Here is a 20,319-nt window from a genome sequence, read left to right on the forward strand (position 1 = left end):
GTTAAAGATCAAACAGGTAAGTAGGTAATTTGATATTCTTGGTATTTGTATTCCTATTATTTTAACTTTTTACTTCAGAGTCCAATTGTTACCGGTACTTCATTTATAAACCCATATCATTTTAGATTCGTCCCTGAGTTTAATTATTGAAATAATTGTGGGTTCATCCCTTACTCCTGTGGAAAACTGTTCTAGGCTTCTATTAACAAGACCTGCGAATGCCTTGAAGCCATAGACAACACAACGTCACAGTATGATTCATTGCTATTTTCGAGAAAACCATAGAAAAACGTTATAATGAAAACGTTATACCGGTAAGCTTATTTGTTTCTTCCCATTTTAATTAATTCTGCCATGTTCTCTTTGCTGAATTAGTTACTGACAGATTTATTGGAGTTGTAGCTTATATTTTTGACTTTAGAAAACAGTAAGTTCTATTGCTGCATATCCTTTTAATAAAATATCTGGGTCAGCAGGGTTTGGGGGGAAAGACACTTCTGTGACAAGTCCTGTGGTGACCTACTGTAGAAGAAACAGAACAAATGGATCAGAAATGAAAAAGTAGTTCCAGCTGAAATTCAAGTTAATAACGGCTCCCTTTTCTTTACTGATTTGTGCATTGTACAAATATTTCGATTGTGTTGGTAAAATATAGGCTATACTCAAGGTAATAAATCATTCATGAACGTTAGGATCGTGTAACAAGTGTGTGTGTGTGTGTGTGTGTGTGTGTGTGTGTGTGTGGTGGGAAAGTATTGTATGTAATATGCCTGTGTTTCATATATTGTGTATCTATTTCTATGTATTATACAGTAACTATTTTATCTCATATCTACGTATTTTTATATAATAAAACTATGATTTTTATTATGTCATACATATTTAATTTAATATGTGCATTTTATGTCATAATTGTGCACCATTTATGTACTGGTAAGGATTTGTATAGGGCTATAATATGTATAATACAGCCCTAATATACCTTCGGGTAAAATTGGGTTCTGTAAAACTTGGCAATAGGATCGTGTACATAATCGGCTTCCTTGATTATATTCTGCCATCAGTTGAATGTGTCTTTCTTGTATGTGTTGTGTGTGTTTGCTGGACTTCCTCACAATTCAAATTTGTGTCCGTCATGAACTTAATTTGAATGGAAAGGAAATTGCTGACGGTATAGTGCAGTTTTTCGTTAATTTTGTTCGCTGTTTGCAGTGTGTGATGTAGTATCCATACATTAGTAGATAGAAAGAAGTGGTAAGTCAATTTGCATTTAATGATATCAAATACCCAGTAGTTAAAAAGTGAAAGTTCTCGTTTTATAGTTTGCATTTTTCCATAACAGTAGTTATGGGATATATGATCAAGAGACAAAATGTTTGTTTCCAGCAATGCATAGGCTTGATAGACGTACTTAATTGGGTAGATGCCTTTTGTTTCTCGATGACGCTACAAGTGACAATCGAAATAATTTCTAAGGGAAAACCAGCGCTGAGGTGGTGTCCGTGATTTTGGAAGTGGAAATGTTTGAATTTGTAAGGGATTTTAGTCATATAGATCCAGAATTTTTTTTTTTTTGTAGATGCAGTTGATCGTATATGCAAGGCATAACAAAAGTGTGAAGTAACCAAACCTAACCTTTCATATTTGTATATGCAAAGTGTATAAGCGGTGTACGAAAGAAACTGCCTCAGCGCCATATTTTGGTACCGGTAAATTTAAAAAAAAATTCAAGTTCACTTAGATTAGTGCAGTTCTGACATAACTTACATAATTTACTTACGGCAAACACAATTTACTGCAGAACACTTCACAACCATATGCCACCAGGATGGAATATAGATATGGAAACTCCAAGGGTCGAAATAGTTTATGAATCCAGCAGTATCAGGCATCAAGTTACTGTGTTTTGAGCATTTGTTTCTGCACCTTTTCTGACGAAAGCAATTCCTGCCAAAGACGTCCTAGCCATAGTTACTTTTCTTTATTTTATTTATATGGAATGGCCTCCTTGTATTCTCGTGGCCGAATAGAACTCTACTTGTTTTTCATGCTGGATGTGTGATTAGGCCTATATTTAATTTTATTTCGTCTTATTCTTTTTTTAAGACGGTTTTAGTCTTTTGTCAATTGTTTTTAAATAGCCAATATTTTATGTAATTGGCTCATGATGGTTTTCCTGCTAGTGGCTTTCGTGATTTATATAGACTCTCATACTTACCCTCTCTATTATGTTTCTTGCCATTTGTATCTAACTTTGTGCTTCTGTTAGTGATTTTGAAACGATTAGTAATTATTTTTCTTTGTATTTGTGGTACTACATAGTTCCTTTTCCAGTGACGTTTCTATAGATTGTCCTCTCATACAGGCCTAAATGTTATAAATTCTTCCTTCATTATCCGATATTTAAGAAATATGTACAATCCCTAGCCTATCTCTTAATCTATGAAAGATTCATCTGCAAGTCTTAAAACGCAATCCTTCATACTTCGGTTAAATTATGTCTGAGGACCTTGCAGTTGTTTTGGGGTAGTCTGATTTCCATGCTCTTTGAGTGCTTTTAGCGTTGTAACTACAGTTCAGTGGCCGAGAAAATTTTGCAGATGTATTATTTGTAATTAAATTCAACCAAGACGCATGTATTACTCACCGGTGATAGGTTATATCTGTAAAAGTAACGAACAACATAGTGATTTTCGAGCTCTTATTAAAATCTTGGTGCAACTGCGATAGCATGCTGTTATGTGGAGCTTAAAATACTACCTATTTTTTATGTAGTAACAATGAGACTTGCAAGGAACTATTGAGACGATTTGCATCTGTGAGCACTGTCTCCATATACAGCCTTCGTAATCTTGATGAACGTGTGTGTGGTTTTTTATGTTGGCTATTCCCACGATTGTAATGCGAAGTACAAGCCTTTTGGTGTGAAAATTGTAGGTTATTGCGTCAATAATAATAATAATAATAATAATAATAATAACAATAATAATAACAATAATAATAGTAAAATTAATAATAATTATTTATTTATTTATTTTTATTTATTTCGAATATTAATGTGCAAAACAACAGCACAAAGCCAATTACAGTTTAGCACAAAATAAAAAACAAAACAAAACAGAACAAATGATTATGAGAATGAATGACAGGAATGGCAGTGAGATGAAATACAATCAATATAACAGTCAACATTAATCATTCACCATCTAACAAAGAATAAAAGATATTAAATAACAAGTAAGGATATATCAAGCATAAGTAAAATCAAATCTGATCTTGCAAATTAGCATTTTTAATACACCTTGCTATTGGAGAAAGGGATTTAAATAATTTTGTGAAGAAAATTCTTTGACCACGAAAACCTTTCACGGGAATTCTAAGGTAGGTGTTATGTGTTATGTATAAATATTATGTACATAATAATAATAATAATAATAATAATAATAATAATTTATTTATTTATATATTTAGAATATTAATGTGCAAAACAACAGAACAAGGCCAATTACAGTTAGCACAAGATACAGAACAAAACAAAACAACAAATGAAGATGAGAATGAATGATAGAAAATGGCAATGAGATGAAATACAATCAATATAAGTCAACATTAATCATTGACCAAATACAACAAAATAAATAATAATAATAATAATAATAATAATAATAGTAGTAGTAATAATAGTAGTAGTAGTAGTAGTAGTAGTAGTAGTAGTAGTAGTAGTAGTAGTAGTAGTAGTAGTAGTACATATAGTCACGAAGCTCAATAGGTAGTAAATATGCATCCATAGATAGTTGCTAACCACCAGGATCGCTACTATCGCCTCATTAAGACAATGCGAAATAGTACCTGCACAGTCTATTGTTCCTAGTACCCTCATAATCTCAACCTTCGTGACTGTATATACTAGACTCTGATATTAATAATAATAATGATAATAATAATAATAATAATAATAATAATAATAATAAATTTCTTAATCTTTTTCATGTGAATGAACGGAAAGAAGTTAGGGATTAAAGAGTGCATTACCTATGCTCAATAATAACTTTTAAAACTGATCGTGTATTTTAATTTTGCACTTATTACGATATATCCTTAAAAATGTAAAAATCTTAATTATGTCGTACCTACCTTTTCAGAATGGGAATTTCAGTTTACATTTCTTAATAGACGTCAGTTTGTGATTCAACTTATCTAGTTGCGATGGATGTTGTCAAGATGGAGCCTGAAACCGACCCATTGGATATACAGTTAAATGAAGATACAGATATGAAAGAACGGAAGCCTTTATTGGAGGTAAGTTGAAAAATTGAGCTGTACTTATATTCTTGCTGCGTATTATGTTTCAGTTATATAGTATATATTTCTTTTAATTTAAGTGTAATATACTAGTAGATTCTGAAGTGTGATTAATGTAATATGTAGCTAATCGGCGATGTATGCAATGGAGGGGAAGGGAACTGGCCACCCTAACCCATTAACTCCCGGCCTAGTTGCCTCATGATATCTAGTCGATATTGTTATATATTGTTGTCACTCAGAAGCAACAAATTGCTATTTGCGTCTGGATTCGCATTTCTTATCTACGGTTTGAATTTTTTTTATAATTCCTCCAGTAAGCTGCAAGCAGCAGCTAAGTGCTGGCATGTATACCTAAAGTGTTGAATGTAAGATATTAATTGAATCCATAAAAAGTAGAGATAATAAAGCGATTTTCCTGTCTCTGTTATGCAGGAATGGAATTCATCAAATCCTCAACAGGTTTGCATGAAGGCAGAGTATGAGGACTCCAACTCTTATCTCACTTCTGAGGTGAAAACGGAACAAATGTTGATGCCAGATCCTTTTCCCCTAAAATGTGAATCTCAGGTGAGTGGAGTGTATTGTTTGTGCTAGCATGGTTTGTCAGAGGTGCGCATATTATGATCTTCATTTGTTACATGTATCTTTCGTATCGAATTGTTCTGATTTGTGCAGTGTGTCAGATATTCTGCGTGTTAATCAGTCAAGTGTTCTTTAATTTTGAAAGTATGAGAAAATTCGACTCCGGTGCAATTATACTTTCGTGTTACATACGATGTACAGAAAAAGATTATCTATGATTTCCGTATGTTCCTGGAACTGTTGATATGCATTGTCTCTGAAAACATTTATTAATATATATCATCTGCCTCTGATTTATCTTTGGTTTCCTTATCTGTATTTTCTGTAATGTTTTCCAATTTGTGACCTTAAATATCAATAGTTTTATTTTATTTGTAAGGTGATGTAGATAATTGCAAACAAAATGTCATTAAAGTTCTGTTTTCTTTGGCGAGAATATTGTAATTTAAGTTGGGAGGACACAGATGTAATCTGAACTTCTTCCGTCTCTTTTGCAAGAACAGTAACGTACAAGTACATACGAAATGAATCTACAGTGATTGAACATTTCTAGTCTGAAATACAATAACATTTAATTAGCAGAGCATAAAACTATTTTCAGGAAGACCCTTATGACGTGGACAGAGTGAAGGAGGAGCAAAGCCTGGAGGTGAAGACGGAAGAGGATGAATTCTTGTCTGAGAGGTGAGTGCATGGAATCGGCCTATACTTCGTCCTTGGTTTAGGCCGGGATTACGATCGACGTTCGTTTGCGTTACGTTACGTTGCATTCATCTGTACGTTGAATTTCTACCGAACTTCAGAGGCTGTGTATTATGATCGACGTTCGTAACAACTATCACGCTCTGCCGGCCATAATGAGTACTGAAATGGACACGTCAGTCAGTCAGCTGATTATGATAAACATTGAATTTTATGGTAACTTTGAGACAAATAAAATAGGCCTAGGCCTACCGGTATTACAAAATTATTTTACGACAGAATAATATAGAATGACGATAATAATAATAATAATAATAATAATAATAATAATAATAAAACCATATACTAGGGAAGACTGTTGTACCTTGAAACACTTTTCACCTTTTTTTTTTTTTTTAATTTTGAGAAATGAAATATTTTAAATGAAAAATGCTTGAAATAATTATTGAAGTTTTCTTTGCAACTTCCTGTATGTATTTTCTGTTTTACAGATCTATTAAGGATGGAAAATATAAAATAAAGGGATGTGTAATGTGTTCGAAGGTACAACAGGTTCAAGTACCTTGGAATATACCCTTTTGTAAGTTGGAACACATGGAATATAGGTGGGAATATAACTGTAAAAACTGACAATCTTATTTAAAATATATTTCCCATCATAAACCAGAGTAGGCTTCTCTGATTGAGATTTTATTTCTTGGTTTTGTGTTAGAAAACATATATCAATGAACGAAATGTTTACTTCTGGTACTAAAAAAATTGTTTCGTCCACAGAACTCACACTTTGCAATAAATCAAACCGAAATTACGACCAGAGCTACTGAGCAACTTTCTCTACAATCTACTTCAGTTTGAGTCCTCTAGGTAGCAGAAAAAATTAAAAAACAAAAAATGTTCAAAGCTATACCATGCTGAAGGTACAACTCTCTTCCCTACTAAATAGCTAGCCTACTGCGAATTACGAATATATTATTTGTGAGGTAAAAGCCCCTTTATTTCGGGTTAAAATAAAATAACGTATCTGAAATAATGTAGGCTCGAACCAGCGCCCACCTACACCACGACCAGTCTCTTGACCATTACGCTACGGAGAGATACGAAATGCAATTGTTGAATTAGGGGTTATGAAGGTTTTCATCTTTGGTGCCTATAATGTTTAATTTTAAACAAAATGTGTTTTATGCCATATAGAGGAAATATATTCATGTGACGTTACATATTCAATCAAAGATCGTTTCTCGTATTACGTAATTTTTAATTAATATGATCTTATTTAATATTTCAGTAGCAATATGGCGCATCTACAACGAAAGAAGAGGTGAAAATATATGAAGGGCTTCTGATTCGTTATTGGTTGACATTCATCTTACGTTTCTTTGCGTTTGTGAAAACTTGACCTTGACAATGTTGAATCAATGCCGTCATGAGTTCATTCTAACGTTGATCGTAATGAAATACACGAAGCTTGTATTTGTCGAACTTCAACATACTTCACCGCAACGTAATACTGGTGACAGACTACAGTACTAATCGCGATTAGCACTTATCGCGTTCAGGTCCGATTGCGATTACCGAAAATGTGGTGACACACTAGGTCCCGTGTGGTCAACAGCTGAATTACCATAGAGGAAACAATTTTCTCTATGTACATATGTATATGTTTGTTTCCCTCCTGGATAGCACCTAAAGTTCATACTTTCTTTTGATGTTTGTTTATTGTTTCTTTCCTTTTTTTTTTTTGGTTGTTTCTTGCTGCTTGATATGGGAATTTATTTGTTAAAATTGTTATATGCTTTACAGTGTAAACTGATACAATTTATATCATTTCTATTTATATTATTTTGAAAAGAGATTTTATAACCTATAAAATGTGAATCATGCCAAAAATTTATATTATTTTGTAATAAAACATATTTTTAAAATCAACTCTAACCTCAACGATAGCGTCGTAATGGAGACTTGAAATTGAAAATCTGAAAAAGAAACCAGTTCCAGTTTGTAATCCATTATTTATTGAAATGAAACATCTTTCAGCAGCCTTCTATTGCTCTCTCTATATGAAATATGAATAATTCGTCTGTCATTTGTTAATATATTTCTTTTTACTTTTCTCACATCTGCATTAAACTTCTCCACTACGTCTAATAGTAGCCAAATTCATTTTCTAGCCATTCATTTTCGCGCTATACTGGAGAATTACCACGGTCACTTTGAACCGTGCCGTTACATTTACCACCAAATTTGAGTAAATACACAATGTCACCAACATAAGAACATGACGTTGGTGTGTGGCGTAGTTGGCGGGAGAAATTTTTTTCTCTCTCTCTCTGCCTCCTTCGTTATGAACATTACTGAGAGATAGCACCAGTGTTAGCTACAAAGTGTATTTGCGCAAATATATTGCAAGTAGATTATGTGACTTATTACGTGTTTTAGATTAGAGTCTCGAGACAAAACAGTTTTGTGCTATATTTCTTTTTTTCTCTCTCTCTGTCTACCTCCTTCGTTCTGAACATTATTGAGAGATAGCACCACTGTTAGCGACAATGTGTATTTGCGTAAATATTGCGAGTAAATTATGACGAGTGCCTTAGATGAGAGGCTCGGGACAGAAACAGTTTTGCTGTAGCGCATGCGTGGACCTCTCATGTAGTGGGAGCGTGATCCTTACTTGAATTTATTTTTGCGTGTACATTTCAGATTAAATTATTGAGATATCTTCTTGATTCGGTTACAGACTTTGCATTTACGAAGGTTAGGTTAGCTTTGGTTAGCTTTGGTTAGGTTAGCTTTGGTTAGGTTAGGTTAGCTTAGGTTAGGTTAGGTTAGCTTAGGTTAGTTTTGGTTAGGTTAGGTTAGCTTTGGTTAGGTTAGCTTGATTTCATTCGTCCATGTAGTAGTTAAAATTATATAATATGACTGTTTTTGATTCGTAATATTGATAAAAAATTAATAGGCCTATAATAAAAGCGGTGAATAATTTAATGGTCCCAAAATTTTTTTTCGTAAAAGGCTAGGTATTTTTCTATAGGCAGAAATAAAACAGCAACGCCGTCATAATTACGTACTTTACGCTTTGGCGAACTTTAAGCGGAAATTTACTTTCCGTCATTTTAATGGTATTCCGTGAAACACACCTTTTTTCCTGTTAATTTCCTTGTGATAACCTAGTTTATGATCTTATTACATCTTCATTTTCTTTTAATGCATTCAAAAAACCGCCGTTGTACTACATAAAACCTTGAACTTGACTAATGGAGTGAATTATTTAAGAATATAGTCGCGAATTTGACTACCACCATTTCGATTATATTTTGTTTGATACGGCTCGGTACGGCCCGGTGACTAGTGGCCAACGAGTTAGAAAGAGAAGACTATAGAGTGGCCATGTTGTCCTGTACAGCGCTCTTTGCGTTGCCACCGCGAAACGCGGCAGATCTGAGCTAAGTGCCCACCTTTGTAAAAATTCGTCTGCTTACAATGTTGTATAACGGAGATAAGAAGTACAAAAAAACGAAGAAAAAACATGCCTGTTGTGTGTGCTGCATATAACTGCAGTGTCAAAAGGAAAAAGACAACTGATATATCATATTTAATGTAAATTTTATGAAGTTAAGTCCATAGTTTTGTTAATTAGCAGCATTTTTTTTTCATGCATAAATGTGTAACAACGCCTGGCATAAACAAAATAAATGGTTCACTGGTAATGTACTTAAACTAAATACGGATAAAACCAATACAATTCCGTTTCAGACCCAGTGAAAAACAAATAGCAATACAATATTAAAACTGTATTTCGACACCGGCATCCTTTATTTCTGCTCCTTCTGTCCTTACTGCTTATACAAGAAGACGATGAGCTATAGCTTATAAGAAGTAGGCCTATTTCGAAGACAAACGATTAATCAAATAAATGGTTCACTAGTAATAAAGTTAAACTAAATACGGATAAAACCGCTACAATTTCGTTTCAAACCTACTAATAGCAATAAAATATTAAAATTGTATTTCGACACTCGCATCCAAAATAACGCAAAACTCTGGGGTAGGTCGTATTGTTGTTAGTATTTTGACTGGAAGGACATGACAGAACATAATTGAGCACCCACGTGCAATAATGGGGTAAGTATGAATATATTTCGTAACTACTTACCCCATTATTGTACGTGGGTGCTCAATTATACACTAATAATTATCTGTGGTGCCACAGCCCTTGAAAGGCTCAGACAGACCAGCCGGCTGTTGGCCTCACGTTCACATTTCGATAATAATTATACTTTACTGTAACAAAAAAACTGAAAGCGTGTTTTGTCATGTTTCACCCACGTTACAAGCTTGGAGGTAAAGGTTGTTTACTCATCTCACTACATCTCGCCAAAATGTAAAAAAATTGTACAAAATTGTAAAAATTTTAGAAAATTACTGAATTGTAAAACTATAAAAATTTGTAAAAATTGTAATTGTAATATTGTAAAATGTTGACATGTTCCACATCTTAAAGCTTCATTGCTCATGTAAGATCTATGGAATAAAATAAATGAATGAATGAATGAACTACAGATAGGGCCTACTTTCATTCTATATAGTAAATAGTTTTGCAACGTGTAGAGACTGGGAAAACAATTTAATAAAATCATCCTAAACATACTCGTTCATTTTATAGGCAATCTTGCAGGTCGCATTTAAAAGAACCTAGGAATATTAACATTTTCTTCAGTATATTTGCTAGGACTACTTGTCATACTGCATGACAATTTTGCTTAGGTTATTCTTTTAAGCATTCCTTCTAGGAATAGCTCAAGTGTTTTAAATTTAGCGTACATAAGTTTAGATTAAGTTCCTAGCACGTATTTGACGAAATATTAGGTTTTTCCACTTCAGTTTAACTGATTTATGCAAACGAAATTAAGACAGCTGACGATTCTAATGTCAGTTATCACCACGCCCACTTTGTTTTGGGCGCATAAGTTCATTACCGACGGTCGTTCAATTTTCTTCAAACATGGCGGCGCAATGACCACTTTATATCTTTCTCTTTCTATCTCGTTGCTAGTGGCCAGCGAATAGCGTCGACTATCGATATTGGTCTGCCGTGGGTATTATCCAGTTGTTCCCATTTTCGTTTCTATTTCATATAATACAATGTAAAGGGTAACAAAATTCCACAACAGAAGCTATCACGACTTCCTAAATAATATAAATCAAGGTGATTCGAAACCAAAGATTACTAAAATGTTACTTTCGTCCACTGGGCCGTGCCTCAGCGCGATTATCTTGTCCTGGAAACAGGATTTAGCTCCTGATCGCGATCGGGACGGTGACACACACTACAAACCCGATCGCGATTAGGTCGATAATCGCGATTAGTGACTGTAGTCTGTCACCAGTATAACGTAACACAAACGAACGTCGATCGTAATCCCGGCCTTACTGGATGAGTTAATTTATGTTGAGGAATATAATATTGTATTGTACAAGGTGATGCTGGTATCAAAACCAGCCATGTCACAAAATTGAAGAAAATGAAATCTAATTATAAACTGAAGGTAGTAATAGATCTTCATCCGATAAAACAAAACTTAGCCATAAAATAGGCCACGTCTTCGTATTACAGACCACTCAATATACGGTGGTGCAACAAAACAGACATGTCACTCGGCTGGTGACTTCAAAGCAGCCAAGGCAAGATGCGACTTGGCGTCATCCTGCAGCGATGGTTTAGTTTTGAATCCTATATTGCTGGATTATGCGACAATGTTACCAAATCAGTAGACAACAAATTTTCTTATTACTGAAATCCTTATATTTCGTTTTTGCGATGTTGGTAACAAAACTTCTTAACTCTCGCTTTGTCGACAGCATAACTTCAAGAGTTTCACATTCATTATCTGGAGACGAGATTTATTATGTACGAATTGCAATTGCAATCACCGGAACTAGCCGACTAGCGCGGTCTTAGAGGACTCTCATCTTACCTTTCCGCGATTTTCCTCAGTTATAATGATTAATTTTAAGTTGTTTTGCAGGATAATTGAGCATATCTACATGTATAGTAAGGGTCACATAAGATCAGTTCCCAAACAGCAAATATTGGCGTCTTGTCAGTGTTGCCAACTGTTACCAAATATCACACGATCCTTCGTACTAAATTACTTATTTACTTACCGTACTTTATGTTGGAAGGTTATTCTAAATAATTCAATAATTTGTAGCGTGTTTTCGTAGACAAACTATGCGAGAAAGGGATCAACATGTCAAGTATTTTGTCTGGCATTACGAAATTCATTGGTTTGACTAACAATTAACTCACGAGACCTAACCTAAAAATGTATTTTGTTTGACCACATGAAATTATTAGTACTAACTCCGAAAACTTACCTGACTATAGTCTTGAATTAGAACCACGACGCAACGCAAAAAATAACTATTATGTATTAATATTAATACTGATATTAATTAATTATTAGTATGTTCAGATTTCACTAGCTTCCAGTAAAAGGCTCAGAAATCTAGTACAATTTTAATTTCATGATACTCCAGTACCGACAAATATTGTCGATATTTGTCTCAGCTGCCAACATTCTAGTTACAAAATCACTACTATTGTAGTATTTGTCAGTATCGAAATTCGAAACGAAGTTGGCAAAAGAAAATTCAACCTGCAAAATCACCACAATCCACTAGCATATGTAGTAATGGGGGAAAAATGGTTAGGTTTCGCCCTTAGGGTATGAAGTAAGCTTACCCTGACTATAATTGTTATATTTAAATATAATTGTTCTCAAATTCCACCTAATTGCGTAATGTTCCAATGTAGCTCAGTGGTTAGAACACCAGCACTCAAACCTGACAGACTTGAGTTCAAGTCGTGATCCAGGATGGAAATTTCCTCTTCTGGTTTAGTAAGCATTTTTGCTGATAATTAGATTTTACTTATATCTACAGATATCTTCGAGTTGAGTATATCTTGGTAATGATTTAATTTATTTTCCGCTTTTATTTTTTATTTAAATTGAAAGTCTAATATTGGTGTCCAGTATCCGTGGCAATATTGAAATTTGTTTCCACGAAATCCTGTGCTGTTGAAAGGGCATTTTCAGCATACAAAGTATTATTGACAGACAATAGAAGAAGATATCCAGCGAAAAATTTAGAAATGTGGATTAATATAACCTATATAGTAATGAGTTCATTTATTTAAATTTAGAAATGTGGATTGATATAACCTATATAGTAATGAGTTCATTTATTTTTATTTATCGTATATTTCAATTCATTGGTTAGTACAAAAAGAATTGGCATGTTTTACATTATTATGATCGTGTGTTGTAATTTTTATCAAAATTTAAAAAAGGATATTTTCCTAATACAGAAATAGTAAAATAGTTCTTTATGAATCCTGAAAATTCAAATGTTAGTTATCACATTGTGCAGAATTGAAATGCTTCATTTGGCAGCCTATATCGATTGTTGACTTTATGTATTTACTTATATTTCTTTCTTCATTTTTTAATGATTTGTAGACTAGTTTTTTTTCATTTAGTTAATTCTTTATTTTCCCTCTTTAGTTCTTTTTTTTTTAATTTTTCCTTTGTATATTTATTTAACTAGCTGAAAGCACCCGGCGTTGCCCGGGTTGTCTTTTTCTTTTTTCTGTTTTTAAATTAAACTGGTTGTTAGACATCTCGGAAATCTCAGAAAGTCAACTATAGACAACCGAAATGAATTTCATCACGTGCCATACGTTCATATGGTTTTTAATTTGTATGTATGTGTGTGTTTATTTATTTATTTATTTATTTTGGCGTAGTTAAGGCCGTCAGACCTTCTCTTCCACATCATCAGAAATACGAATAAAATAATAGAAAAATCAGACTATAGTTACTTACTTACTGGCTTTTAAGGAACCCGGAGGTTCATTGCCGCCCTCACATAAGCCCGCCATTGGTCCCTATCCTGAGCAAGATTAATCCATTCTCTATCATCATATCCCACCTCCCTCAAATCCATTTTAATATTATCTTCCCATCTACGTCTCGGCCTCACTAAAGGTCTTTTTCCTTCCGGCCTCCCAACTAACACTCTATATGCATTTCTGGATTCGCCCATACGTGCTACATGCCCTGCCCATCTCAAACGTCTGGATTTAATGTTCCTAATTACGTCAGGTGAAGAATACAATACGTGCAGTTCTGTGTTGTGTAACTTTCTCCATTCTCCTGTAACGTCATCCCTCTTAGCCCCAAATATTTTCCTAAGCACCTTATTCTCAAACACCCTTAACCTATGTTCCTCTCTCAAAGTGAGAGTTCAAGTTTCACAACCATATAGAACAACCGGTAATATAACTGTTTTATAAATTCTAACTTTCAGATTTTTTGACAGTAGACTGGGTGACAAAAGCTTCTCAACAGAATAATAACAGGCATTTCCCATATTTATCTGTGTTTAATTTCCTCCCGAGTATCATTTATATTTGTTACTGTTGTTCCAAGATATTTGAACTTCTCCACCTCTTCAAAAGATAAATTTCCAATTTTTATATTTCCATTTCGTACAATATTCTCGTCACGAGACATAATCATATACTTTGTCTTTTCGGGATTTACTTCTAAACCGATCGCTTTACTTGCTTCAAGTAAAATTTCAGTGTTTTCCCTAATCGTTTGTGGATTTTCTCGTAACATATTCACGTCATCCGCATAGACAAGCAGACAAAATCAAACTATAAATAAAATAGAACCAAATGAAAATATATACAGACTACAGCCACACAAACTGTAAATGAGTTAGCATTGCTTTGATTTTCATTCTCCATTCTCCTGGCGCTACAGTCCATAAAGGACCCTGGCCTCTTGTCCACAGCACACCTCTAGCATTGCCTTGAAGTTCAGCTAAACAAAAACGCACTCCTCAGTCCCTATACGCAAACTTATCATTGACTCAATGTTGTACAGACCTTATATTTTATCTCTGCCGGTCAGTGACTTAAATTTCAAGTGGCTTATCTTATAAATCATTACAACCTTTCTGTCGTCTCCTTTCCTCCCCAACCAAAATGTGACGCTGCACAGAAGCAGAGATAAAGTAATTATAATATATGTAAATTGATCTATGCTGTGCTGACATACATTTCACGTAACTTCATGTATATGTATGCGTTCACTTAAATTTCTGAGACAGCTGACGATGACGATGATGTTCCCAGTCTGAACCCGTTGGGGTGGCATCGTGAGCCAAAATTTATCTCTGTATCGGTCGTACATATATAGGTATATAATTTAATTTATATTGGAATTTTTTTACCCCTTGATCGCTGTAAGCCCACTTATATAATACCCATTTCTTTTTAACATGACTTGAGAAATTGTATCTCACAAATTCAGAACATATTGATTATATTATTATTTTATATACAGAATACAGATACAATATAAACTCGCAAGAAGTCATTTTCTAACATAAAGACTAATATTCTGAGAGACGTATGCCAGTATCTTAGAAATTAAGAGATTATTCTTTCCACAATGCATAACATACTACATTTGCAACGTGATTATACTGATAGAATTTCGCAGTACTAAAATTTTGGACATGAATAACAATAACATATATTTTAGAATTCGTAATACAGTGTTATTTTGAGTGGGCTTACGTACATTCACATACATTAGCAACATGACAGAAGTATCATTGAAGTGCTTTTTGATATGGGTAAAATCTATTTTTTTTTTTTTCACTCTTTTGTATAAAATATAGTTGAGAATTTGAAAAACACGCAGTTTTTAAGTTAATGTCTGCAATTTTGAGCGACTGTCCTTGAGCTTTATTTTAATAAATGGCCATTACAGTTGCTAGTAGCATTGAAATTGCAGTTGCTTAAAATCGAAAGGCATGTTAGTGGGTATTATAGAAATACGTGTGATAAAAACATCTTTCGTTTTGACAGTTAATATTGTCACTTCTATTACGTTTTTCATGAGTTTTTTCTCACCAATTCTCGTTCCATTGCATAATTTTGGTGGGTCAATATTTTTCGCAATAGTACTATCGGTGATTCAATATTAAGTATTCAATTATGTGATAGCAATCCTTGTGGTTTCAAAGAATACAGTTAGATAAACAGCGTGCTCACTATGTACAACTGCATCGAGAAATTCGTAATACGGTCCTGGACTGTGTAAATATACTTACTGTATTAATTGTCTTCTAGATTTTAGCCTTCATGATGTAACAACAACGTTATTTAATTTCGTGTTAATATTTCCATGGCCTCGTGAAAGTCGATGTTGAATACAACAGACAATAATAAAAAAACAATTGACTATAGAAGATTGCATTTTAGTATTACACATGAATGTTTGATCGTACTTATTTTTTTTATCTTTTAATTAATTTAACGTCCGTTTGCACAATTTTAATGTAGCCTATGTTTTTCTCATCTTTATGAAGGTTAAATGTGCAAACTTTGGGACATATCGGTCAAAGCATGTAGATTTGTATAGAGAAAATACATGCCCACATTCAGTTTTATATATAAAGATTTCAGTATAATTATTGTATGTTAAATTTGTTTGAGATAGCATAAATAAAATACTACGGATATATTATTTTTGTAGTAAAACTCCCTTTATGGCGTGTTAAAATAAAATAACGTATCTAAAATAATGTAAATAAATTATCAAAATAATAACAATAAAAAAAGAGGACTTGAGCTCAGATTCGAACTTGGGTTCCCATACATCAATGTCATTCATTTTACCACAACGCTACAGAGAGCTACGTATTTAAGTGCTTGAATTTAAGTATTATGATTGTTTCACATTTGCTGTCTATTATGTTTGATTTTGAATTTATAAAAACTAAACAAATATGTGTTTTATGTCATTTTGTATTGTATATTATTGCCCATGACACATTCAATAAAAAAAATTGTCCCTCATTTTTGTAATATTAATTTAATGTTATTTTATTTCATATTTCAATAGCAATGTGGCCGCTTTTACAACGGGAGAAGACATGATTGGATGACGTCAATAAAAGACAGTTGACTGTAGAATAAGAGGCCATTTTAATATCATACAATATGCCTTATTTCTTTGTAATTTTTATTGTTTTCAATAATTTAACGTCCATCTGTCCAATTTTAATGTAGCCTATGTTCTTTTCCGGGTTATGAAGGTTGAATGTGCAATCTTTGGCAAATATCGGTGAAAGCGTGTAGATTTGTATTGAGTACATACATACATACATAGCCACATTGACTTTTATATATAAGATTATCCACTTATTGTTTACTTTTTTATCTTTAATTGTAATACTTATTTACTTGCTTTATTCTTTACTTATTTGTTTGTTTCTTTGCTTCTTTGTGTCCTATTTATTTGTTTACTTATTTGTTTATTCACTTATTTATATATTTGTGTTCTTTACTGCCGTGAGATTGGTAACTTACATTAGTACTACATTTTGATTCCAGCATTGTAAATTCCGATGAAAACGAAACATCGCTGCTGAAGAAAACAAGTCCTAAGAATTGTATCTCCTTTGAAAATCTGTCCTGTGATAGTACTTCTGAAGTTCAAACTAACGAGGAAACACTTGGAAGTGAGAACAGCTATCAGAAAGAGGGCGTCAGAGGAAAAGACAAGAGTTCATTTAAGTGCCACATCTGTGGCTTGTTTTTAAACACTGCTTTCAGACACAAGGTTCATATTCGCTCACACAGCGCTGAAACGAAACACTTTAAATGCGATATCTGTGGCAAACGTTTTTCGCGTGCTAGTATGCTCAGAGAGCATGTTCGAACGCACACAGGAGAGAAGCCGTACAAGTGTGAGATTTGTGGCAAATGTTTCTCACACTCCAGTTCCTTTAAGGTCCATAAACTTGTACATACTGGAGAAAAGCAATTCAGATGCGACAGTTGTGGAAAGTGTTTCTCTCGCTCCGCAGTTCTTAAGGAGCATGTACGGACACATACAGGAGAGAAGCCGCACAAATGTGATGTTTGTGCAATGCGTTTTTCACATTCTGGATACCTGAGTGTCCACAAACTTACACATGGCGGAGAAAAACAATTCAAGTGTGTGCATTGTGGAAGATGTTTTTTACGTTTGGTAACTCTTACAGACCATTTACGAACGCATACAGGAGAGAAACCGTTCAAGTGCCAGATATGTGAAAAATCTTTCTCACATGCGGGATCCCTCAAGGACCATTCACGTACTCACACAGGCGAGAAACCCTTTAAATGCGAGGTATGTGAAAAATATTTGGCAAATGCGAAATCCCTCAGAGTACATACACGTTCTCACACAGGCGAGAAGCCCTTTAAATGCGATACTTGTGGAAAGTGTTTCTCAAAATCGGAAAGTCTCAAATATCATGAAGGAACACACGTCGAGAAGAAGCAATTCAAATGCTGCATTTGTGGAAAAAGTTACACTTTATCGAAGAGTCTAAGATACCATGACTGTAAGTACAAGGCGAAAATCGTTAGAAATGAACTTCCTGAGTAAATATTTTTAATATCAAGAAGACTGAAATGTGTGTACAATATTCGTATTCTTGAAACGGTTCTAATGCTATTTAAGTGAAATTTTATTATGATGACAATATTATTCACATGTAGCTGTCTTCACTTGTGGTAAGTCGATCATGTTTCAATGATTTTTCGGTTATATTTATCATATTTCTTGTAAAAGAAGATAATTATAATGAAATATCAGCATAACGAATTTCTAGGAACTTCTGAAATTAACTCGTTGCAGTGAAATTTCGTACTATGGAAATGTTTCTCAAAGAAGATAAAAAGCATGCTTGTTCTATTATCTCTGCTTACGCCGTAAATACCCAATATTTTGAATGTAGGTCGGGAAAATATCCTTAAATGAAATAAATTGTGAACCTGAATTTTGAAAGAAAAGGTTTAAAGAATGACATAGGAAAAGTGAAAATTCAAGTTTTACGACGCACTTTGTAAGACAAGATGTGTCATATCATGTGGGAAATCATGTTGTGAAGGTAGTGATCTGTGATTGGTAGAAGTAAACTAAATGGGGAAAATGGGAACAACTGCATGAAAATCTAACACAAAATTCAGACAGTTCTGCATGGTAGTGGACATTAAATGACGTGTTTGATGGCCACGTGACCTCTATGCAATTGCAATGTATTATACAGTATGCCCGTACTTGCTAACGAATTGTACCCTATATTTAAAATATTTTTTCGTGAAACAAGTTTTTATGATGGAGTGAAATTTTTATTTCGTTGTACTTTTTTTCTCTGTGTGTGAAGACGAAATCCTTCAAAGTGAAATATTTTAACATTAACTTATATGGCAAAAGGACAGAAAACAATTTCGTTATGCTGGAACTCATTCTAATGATATTTTGCTGTATATCATCTGGGAAATCTTTGGAGTGATTTTATAGTAACTTACTTAAAAACAATAAATTTCATATTAAAATATAATCAAGTTTGGTTTGTTTTTTATTAGAGGTATATCTTTGTTTTATAGTTTATACATGTTTTTCTTATTTCATCTTTGTTTTTAAATGTTTTGTACAGGGCTCATACAGGCAGTGCTCTGAACTGTCATCATTTGTTTTAGTCCATCACCGCAACATGGATGGCAATACAACTGCCTCTCAGCTGCTTCTCTATACTGAACTGTGAAACTGAAACAACAGCGTAGTGTGGTGAAAGTAACTCTTGTTAGTTAGGGTTATATGCACAACTTGTGCGCAAAAATAATAATTAAGACTTTAAAATTTCCAAAAATGTCTCATTCCCTCGGATTTAAATGAAATGTACCGTAAATCATAATATTCGTTTATGGATAATTAAACCCTCTCAATACAGGTACCATTGCCCCAGAGAATTGTAAGATAAGACGGACTAAGCATAAGCGAAATATCTGTATTAATAAGTTTGTACCATCAAGAGTTTAGTATTTACTGTGTTTATAGGGCTTACTCCAATTTTCTTTTTATTAATGCGTAGGGCTCTTTTTGTTGACAAAGAGGAAAGTCAGCACTTGCATCACACACAATTTGTCATTATTGTGTCAAATGTAAGAACAGTTTTATTGAGCAAAAGCCTCTGCCTAGTTGCGAGACACGTGTGAGATCAATATTTGTTTCAAATTATATTAGACTACACGATGTCTCCATCACGCGAAAAGAAGTGTAGCTAGCTGTGACTCCTGTTGTTTCTGATAACAATGTTAATCGTAAGTATCTTATTGTTTCAATAAATGTGGTGAGTTATGATCATTAACTTTCTATTAGTGTCATTCTTTATTTATTATGTTTCATGCTAGTTTTAATAATTACAGTTTTCAAAAGTTCTATGTGTTTGTCCCAATTTCAAACGAATTTTTCTAAATAATTATTGGATTTTTTTTCGCCATTACCTTTCCTATATTTTACTCCTAATACTGTAGTTACATACGTCGTCTCTCTTGATATCACTGGTGAGCACTGAATTACATGATTTCATATTAGATTAGATTAGCTGTAAGGTAATTAAATTTGTGACGAAGCCAAAAAAAATATTTATTTTTCTTCTGTCGAATACATTCATCCGTCTTTAGGTGCTTTGCTTTGGTTGTATTGAGTATAGCTTGTCGTTTAATATCTGGGCTATGCAAGTATTTAGTGAAACTAATAAAACCTAGGCCTACAGCTGATATAAAACGTGAAGTTTTGTGTGTATTTTACT

At 33.6% G+C, this 20,319-nt stretch overlaps 1 protein-coding gene across 1 annotated transcript; it reads left to right on the plus strand.

Moving 5' to 3' along the window:
- Positions 1–1,075: 1,075 nt before the first annotated feature.
- LOC138691981 (zinc finger protein 892-like) lies at positions 1,076–19,068 on the plus strand. The gene is made up of 5 exons (XM_069814687.1): positions 1,076–1,254; positions 4,143–4,299; positions 4,738–4,872; positions 5,489–5,571; positions 17,069–19,068. The coding sequence occupies exons 2-5, from the start codon at positions 4,207–4,209 to the stop codon at positions 18,108–18,110; spliced, it is 1,353 nt and encodes a 450-aa protein (XP_069670788.1). The 5' UTR covers positions 1,076–1,254; positions 4,143–4,206; the 3' UTR covers positions 18,111–19,068.
- The last annotated feature ends 1,251 nt before the right edge of the window (positions 19,069–20,319 follow it).

Source organism: Periplaneta americana, chromosome 16 (genome assembly GCF_040183065.1).
Source record: "Periplaneta americana isolate PAMFEO1 chromosome 16, P.americana_PAMFEO1_priV1, whole genome shotgun sequence".
Classification (NCBI taxonomy): domain Eukaryota; kingdom Metazoa; phylum Arthropoda; class Insecta; order Blattodea; family Blattidae; genus Periplaneta; species Periplaneta americana.